General features: G+C 49.5%; 1 protein-coding gene and 1 pseudogene across 1 annotated transcript; one reads left to right on the top strand and one right to left on the bottom strand.

Moving 5' to 3' along the window:
• Positions 1-867, bottom strand: LRRC3C (leucine rich repeat containing 3C). The gene is given in 1 exon segment (XM_059909033.1): positions 1-867. A coding segment is annotated over 1 exon segment (867 nt).
• A 2711-nt stretch (positions 868-3578) lies between these two features.
• On the top strand, positions 3579-5894 carry LOC132355556 (ribose-5-phosphate isomerase-like; annotated as a pseudogene).
• The last annotated feature ends 2441 nt before the right edge of the window (positions 5895-8335 follow it).

Raw genomic sequence — 8335 nt, 5'->3', positions numbered from 1 at the left:
TCAGACCACCGTGCTGAGGGTAGAGGAGTCCTCAGAGTGCGCAGGCAGCGCGGGGGCCCGCTTGAGGGGACGTCGGGTCTCATCCCGGTTCTGCCACACGTACTGGGCCAGATAAGCCACCACCAGCACCAGCCAGCCCCCCATGGTGACCAGCAGGGCCACATCGGTGCTGTGCCGGGCCCCGCCCCGCCCTGTGCCACACAGCTCTTCCTCCCCGACCCGCGGCAGGAACTCCTGCCCCACGAGGTCTGATCGGGCTCCCGGGCCACAGACGATGCCCGTCCCAGTGCCCGGTGCCAGCCTCACCCGCCGGAGCACCTCCTGGAGGGCACAGTCGCAGCGCCACGGGTTGGCAGACAGGTTCACTTGGATCTGCAGCCCCACAAAGGCCTCCACGGGCACCGAGGCCAGCCGGTTGGCAGAGAGGTCGAGGTGGCGCAGCGTGCCCGCCAGGCCCTGGAAGGCGGCCCCTGAGAGGTGGGCAAGGACATTATGGGATAGATCTAGCTCCTCCAGGACAGGCAGGTGCTGGAAGGCCCCAGCCGGCACGGACGCCAGCCGGTTGGCATCCAGGTAGAGCTTGCGGGTGTCGTTAGGGATGCCGGTGGGCACAGCCCTCAGGCCTGCCCGGCTGCAGCGGAACGTCCGCTCCCCAGCTTCTTCTGCCACGTAGCAGCCCTGGGAAGCCAGCCGGGGGCTGGGCACTGTACCCCCTGCGCCTATCACCAGCAGCAGGGACAGGAGGTGACCAGCTGGTGGGAGCATGGCCACAGATTGGCATAGTCCTGGAGTGGAGCAGGATCTGGGGAAGAAAAAGCCCCATAAATGAAGAATGAGTCAAGAGAATTCCATTCCCACGGCCAGCATTCTCTTCCTGAAGTCCCCCTGTGGATTCCTTTTGGGCCGGGGCCTCTCCTTTGGGGGGTCTCTCAGGCCTGGGTGGCTTTTATGCTTCTTTGGGGTCCAAGACTCCTTATTGGGCCCTTTGGGTAGAGGGTCCCCTGGGCCTGAGACTCTTCTAGGGTCTCTTTGATTCTGGAAAGCTAATCTATGAAATCTCTTGGTCCAAAGCCCTACTGGTCATTCTGGGTCTGGGGGCTTCTCAGTGTCTGCTTCTGCTCATGCATTGATTTCCTTCATTGGAATACAGGCTTTTCCAGCCGGCCTACCTGGATGGCTGCCAGGTGGGCCAGGTAGGCACCAGAGGGCCCGATTAGCAACAGGGCTTTGCAGCATCCAGCTAGGCTAGGTGATTCAGGCCCCAGCTTCTGTACCCGTTCACCCTTTCTCCTGCAACGTCCGCCCCTCTGCCCATCCCGGCTTTGTCCTCTCCGCCCCACTCTTCCTCCCTGTCCTCTCCCTCCTCCTCCCAGCCTCTCACCCCTGTTGGTGGGAGAGCCTTCTCCTGTGCTGCCCTCTCCCCGGAAGTAGCCTCCCTGCTGCTCGGCTCTGGAGACCCGCTTCCTCCTCCAGAAGCCTTGCTCGCTCGCTTGTAGCTGCTGGAAGTTGGGGGCTGGGGCCCAAGAGTGTTGGGTTTCCTGGCATGTGACTCCAGGCCCCAGGTGTCAGATACCTGAGCCATGGCCTGGCCAGGCGATGCCAAGAGAGGGCAGATCCCGGACCCTGATGAACTCTGCCTTGGGAAGACTGGGCCCCAATTCCATTCCCTGCCTCAGGCTCCCCTTCCACGGCCTTGACATGCTATCCTCCATCCTTCCTCTCCCAGCCGGGGCTGAGACTCTGCCTCTTAGAACCTCTGCCCTCTGCCCAGAGCCTGGCTGAGCAGAAGGGTCCCTGCTTGGCAGGCCTGGGAGGAAGAACCGGGGTGGGCCCCCTCCCACATCCACTGTCTCCTGAACTCATCTCCCTTCAGCTCCATACCTCCCTTCTGCCCTCCTACCGTGCACCGTCTTCCATGGTGAACAAACTTTCCTCAGCCTTTTCCTTGGAAAACTTGTCTCTCTCTCTCCAGAGGACCTCATCTCCTGGCTCCTCGCAGGGTGCCCGACCTCCTTGCCTGGCAGGGGGCACTGCGTTAGTTCTCTGCACTGTTGGTAGATGGCCCCTCAAGGAGTTGGAAGGGGTTCTTCAAGGTTTCTGAAGTCCAATACGGTCATCTACAAGTTTTCACGCTGATTTTCTGTTCTGGATTGGAGCTGACTCAGATTCTTTTAGTTTGCTGGGGCCTTGAGCTCCCAAGTTGGTACTGTTAACTCTCCTTCATGCCTGGGAGCCAAGGAGGGCTTGTACGACTTATTCCCCAGGGCTTCTTGATCCCTACCATCATTTGCAGCCATGCCAACCTATCACACCACCCTTTCTTAATGTAAGGGAAGGGAACAGAAGCCTGGGTGTCACAGAGATTTGCACAAAGGAGACTGAGGTCATATGCTGTGGAGACCTTTCTGAGAAGGAAAACCTTGCTGGATTTTGTAAGAGACTATGGGTGACCAGGATCGGACAACAGAAGTGAGGGCCCAGTGCAAAATGAAAATGTGGGAATCCTTTGTTCAAAACTGTTAAGAATTCAAGACGGCAACAACACACATCATAAAACCAGGTGCAGGGCCCTTCTGAATGCAGGGCGTGAGGCACAGGTCGCAGGCCCCTGAAGCTGGCCCTGTAGGTGACCTTTGAACGAGCAGTTTCAGACGCGTGATGGAAGCCAGACTCAGAGGGTAGGATATTGGATGATGTTATCTCTGGGCATGTATTTACCACTGACTCATTCTGGTGACATCAACAGGGTCATTTCTCAGACTCCCATTTGTCCAAGGAATCAGATAAGACATAGTTTTTACACCTGGGCAGAAGTGAACATTTTGTCTGTGGTTGCTTGTTAGTTAGGCCAGGCACTCTGCCACTGAATACTTGGGAGTCCATTTCGGGACTGGGCCTGAATGCGGAAGAGGAAGCACATGGAAGCCTACCCCTCCCACTGCTCTCCCATCACACTGGGCAGGGGCTTTAACTAAGGCACAAGAAGTGAGTTATCTCCTTCTCCGACTAGGCCAGCTACCAGGGAAGAGTGGGACTGGGGTGTCCAGCACAGCAGCTGCTGGAGAAGTGGGAAGTCTGCTCACCTAGGAGGGTCCAGCTGGCTCATGGACGTGGTCCACTGAGGGTGGTTAAGTGCAGTGCTCAGTAGAGAAGGGAGAACAGAGAGGAGGGAGGAACCACACTCAGGACGGTGCACAGTGCAGACTGGGGGTTGACAAGGTTGGAGCAGAAGTTCTTCCTTGCCATTCATTCATTCATTCATTCGTTCAGTGAGGGTTTCCTGTGAGCCCCATGTTATAAGTAGTACTGTGCTCAAGATTCAGCCCCTGTTCTGAGGGTCTCAGACGGTTGTGGTTAACCCAGTGGTTCACCCAGCCTGCACATTAGAATCACTTGGGGGAGCTTCTAGAATTAGTCATGCTTGGGTTTACCTGGACCAATTTAGTTAAAATCTCTGTGGATGGGGTCTAGGCGCTGGTGTATTTTTAAAAGCTCCCCAGGTATTTCTAATGTGCAGCCTGAGTTAAGAACTGCCGGTCTAGACAAGTACTGGCGGCGGAGATGCTAACAGCACCTGCCTGGCCCCCTCCATCATGTCCAAGGCTGAGGAGGCCAAGAAGCTGGCGGGCCGCGCAGCGGTGGAGAACCACGTGAGGAATAACCAAGTGCTGGGAACTGGGAGTGGTTCTACAGTTGTCCACGCTGTGCAGGGAATAGCTGAAAGAGTGAAACAAGAGAATCTGAACCCCGTCTGTATTCCCACTTCCTTCCAGGCCCGTCAGCTCATCCTGCAGTATGGCTGAACTCTCGGTGGCGTGGACCGACACCCAGAGACTGACCTCACCATCGATGGTGCTGATGAGGTAGATGTTGATCTCAATCTCATCGAGGGCAGTAGAGACTGCCTGACCCAGGAGAAAATTGTGGCTGGCAATGCCAGTTGCTTCATCGTGATCAGAGATTTCAGGAAAGATTCAAAGAACCTCGGGGAATCAGTGGCACAAGGGGAACCCCCATCAAGGTCATCCCGATGGCCTATGTCCCAGTGAGCCGAGCTGTGACCCAGAAGTTTGGGGGTGTGATTGAACTTCGAATGGCCATCAACAAGGCAGATCCCTTCTTGATGGATAACAGTGAGTCCCCTACATACAAATGAGTTGCGTTCTGAGAACTCATTCATATGTCCAATTTGTTCATAAGTCCAACAAAGTTAGCTTAGGTACCAATTAACACAATCGGCTATATAGTACTGTGCTGTAATAGGTTTATAATACTTTCATACAAATAATACATAAAAAACAAACACAAAGAATAAAGAAAACATTTTTAATCTTACAGTACAGTACCTTGAAAAGTACAGTAGTACAGTACAACAGCTGGCGTACAGGGGCTGGCATTGAGTGAACAGGCCAGAAGAGTTACTGACTGGAGGAGGGAGAGGAGGTGGGAGATGGTAGAGCTGAAGGATCGTCAGCAGTAGGAGACGGAGGGCAAGGTGAAATTTCACTCATGCCTGATGTCGATGGCACAGGTTCTGGTTCCTTGCTGGATTCAATTCTATCTACCCTCTTGAAAAAATGATCCAGTGATGTCTGGGTAGTAGCTCTTTTTTTCTCATCATAGATGACATGGTAGCACTAGATTGCATCCTGAACGGCAGCTGCAACCTTCGTGAACCTTTCTACGTTCAGGTCCTGTGCTTCAAAAACTAACAGTGCCTCTTCAAATAAAGAAAATCCCCTTGCCATTTCTTGCATCCTGAATCTCTTCGGTTCTTTAGTTACTTCTTCCTCTTGTCTCTCTTTGTCCTTTCTCTGGGCCTCCAATTCCACCAGGTCTTCATTAGTAAGCTCTTCATGTTGCACAGCAACAGTACTGTACAGTACTTTAGAAGGTACGAGGCGGCTTTCGGAACGGTGCCAGCCATGGGTGCCAGGCATGAATGCAATGTGGCTTTAGATGGCTTCTGGTGGACAGTTGTGTACCAAAGGGATGAGAACCGCTGCTGGGGTCTTAAAGCACAAGCTTAATGCTGTATCCATGGGCAAACAGGCACTATGCAGGAAGTTAAGTACTATGTAGGCACTAAGCTGAAAGTTGAAGGGGTGGACTTGAATCCTTGACCTGTCCGGGCCAACTTTTTGATCCTGGGTACATGTTTTTATCCATGGATGGCTTGCTTGGGGTGCAAATTTTGGAGATCTTTTATATAAAGGTGTCAAGAGAGGTACTGGCTACAGCGCAAGGGAGCAAGAAGCTTTAAGCAAAGGCAAATGTGTTACCCTGAAGATTTCAAGGGCATTTATGACAGCAGTCATGCATCTTAACAGTTGACAGGCAGCTGGATGGATGCTCATGGGATAGGAGAGGAAACAACTTTAAATTTTTTTTAAAGCCTATTTTATTTATTGGCCATGCTGCACAGCATGTGGGATCTTGGTTCCCCCACCAGGGATTGAACCCGTGTCCCCTGCAGTGGAAGCGCAGAGCCCTAACCACTGGACCAGCAGGGAATTCTCCAACTTTGAATTTTAATAAATATTTATGAACAGTACTGTACAGTAAAGTACACAAAAGCACAACAACTTGCAGAGGATGCACGCATGTGACAATGTACGCCAGACACATGAACTAACTTGCGTGATTGGACATGTGAACGCACGTTTGCGTCTTTGAAAGTTCGCAAATTGAAGGTTCGTACGTAGGGGACTTACTGTAATGGGAATTTTATCCTGGACTGGAAGTTTGACGGGGTCCACAAATGGAGTGAAGTGAACACAGCTATCAAAATGATCCCAGGTGTGGTGGACATGGGCCTGTTCATCAGCATGGCGGAGACAGTCTACTTCGGGATGCAGGACGGCTCGGTGAACATGAGGGAGAAGCCTTTCTAAACTGGCCCTGCAGGAGCGGAATGTGTTCCCCTCATGTCCCCAGCCCACCGCCGAGGCGGACATGCCTCTCCAGGAGCCTTTGCCTTAATGTATCTGTACCATGTAGACAGCTTGGCAGGGTGGGGGGTTGAGGGTTAAATCCTGTCTTCTGAATTATTGTTATTAAATGTCTTTTTAAAAGAGAAATACAAACATATATATTTTTGCTGTTAAAAATACTCAGTTTTTTTTATAAAGTAAAACTTGATTTCATGTTGTATATGAACCATTTACCAAAAGAAAGGAGGACTGTCTTTTTTTTTAAAAATTAATTAATTAATTAATTAATTTTTTTGGCTGTGTTGGGCCTTCATTTCTTTTTTTTTTTTAAACATCTTTATTGAAGTATAATTGCTTCACAGTGGTGTGTTAGTTTCTGCTTTATAACAAAGTGAATCAGCTACACATATACACACGTTCCCATATCTCCTCCCTCCCGCATCTCCCTCCCTCCCTCCCTCCCCATCCCACCCCCCCAGGCGGTCACAAAGCACCCAGCTGATCTCCCTGCGCCATGCGGCTGCCTCCCACTAGCCATCTATTTTACATTTGGTAGTGTATATATGTCCATGACACTCTCTCACCCTGGGAGGACTGTCTTTTAAACTTTTAACTTGAGGCTGCTGGTTAAGCTTCTGAATGTTGGGTTTGCTGAGAGATGTAAATCAAACTTTTCTTTAAACTGGTGAAATGAAGGGCGCAGCCAGCAGTGATTCCCTGATGCCTTACTGGAAACATTGGGGTTCGTTTACTTTTCTGCCACACTGTTTTGTTTTCAGTTTTTGTTGCGATTACGCACAACACGTAGTTACATGTTTTAAGATGTGAATTACAAAAGTCTGGTGAGTGTAGTGGTGTGGCACGCGTGACGCAGAGTGTGTAAACTATTGAGGGAAAATGTGGGAGCTCTTTTGCTGAGTTGAGGGGGTTCGTTCAGACCCCTCTTGTTGGAAGCCATTGGCCAGAAATACTTGCCAATGCTGCCAACCTACTGCTGTGAGCAACCTTTCAAAGACTGTGTTTTTGTTGTTAATATTTTTTTCGTTCCCTTATTACTCAGCCATAAAAAGGAACGAAGTTGGGTCATTTGTAGTGATGTGGATGAATCTAGAGTCTGTCATACAGAGTGCGCTAAGTCAGAAAGAGAAAAACAAATATCATATATTAATGCATATATATGGATTCTAGAAAAATGGTACCGATGAACCTATTTGCAGGGCAGGAAAAGAGATGCAGATGAGACGAACTGAGACTAACTGAGAGAGTAGCATTGACATATATACACTACCATGTGTAAAACAGATAGCTAGTGGGAAGCTGCTGTATAGCACAGGGAGCTCAGCTCGATGTTCTGTGATGACCTAGAGGGGTGGGATGGGAGGAGGGAGGTCCAAGAGGGAGGGGATATATATATATATATATATATATATATATATATATATATATAGCTGATTCATTTTGTTCTACAGCAGAAACTAACACAACATTGTAAAGCAATTACACTCCAATAAAAAAATAAAATAAAATATTTTTTTCGTTCCTTTATTGTTAGTTGCATGGCATTAGAAGTTGTTACCTCTTTATGTCGTTTGAGGGCTGAAATAAAACAGGATGGTGCCATTTTGAAAGAAAAAAAAAAAAAAGAACTGCCAGTCTAGAGGGAGACATGGACGTGTGGACACACGTCTGCACAGTGCCTTTAATGTGATGTCTGCCAGAACCAATGTGTGAAGCCCAGAGCTGTGAAGCCCAGAGAGAGGTTAAGTCACTGTGGCAGAATCTGCTGGTGTTGTCGGGGTGGGGGTGGGGGGGTGACATTTTTACCTCTACTCAATTAGGGCTTTTCAGGTGGGCCTGGGAATTAAAGAACCATAAAACAGATTAACAGTAGAAAAGCATACACATTTATATGTCTTGGAGGGGGAGGGATAAATTGGGAATTTGGGATTAACGGATACACACTACTATATACAAAAAAAGATAAGCAACAAGGTCCTACTGTAAAGAATACGTGTGTGTGTGTAACTGATTCACTTTGCTGTGCACCTGAAACATTGTAAATCAACTTGACTTCAATGGGACTTCCCTGGAGGTCCAGTGGTTAGGACTCCGCGTTTCCACTGCAGGGGGCCCGGGTTCCATCCCTGGTGGGGGAACTAAGATCCTGCAAGGTGTGTGGCGCGGCCAAAAAAAAAAAAAAACAACTATACTTCAATGAAAAAAAATTTTTTTTTAAAATTTATATAAATGACACGGGAGCCCTCATAAGGAAATGAAGACCTAGGGAAGTGGTAAAACATTAATACTTTTATACTAGGTTGAATAAAGAGCAGTGATTGTAGTGAAGTGACTAAAATATACGGGGAGCTTAAAGGAAGGGAAAAACTATTTTAACAAGGCCT

The sequence above is a fragment of the Balaenoptera ricei genome, chromosome 20 (genome assembly GCF_028023285.1).
Source record: "Balaenoptera ricei isolate mBalRic1 chromosome 20, mBalRic1.hap2, whole genome shotgun sequence".
Taxonomy (NCBI): Eukaryota; Metazoa; Chordata; class Mammalia; order Artiodactyla; family Balaenopteridae; genus Balaenoptera; species Balaenoptera ricei.
Note: the sequence above shows the minus strand (reverse complement) of the source record. Positions and strands in the feature narration are given on the sequence as shown.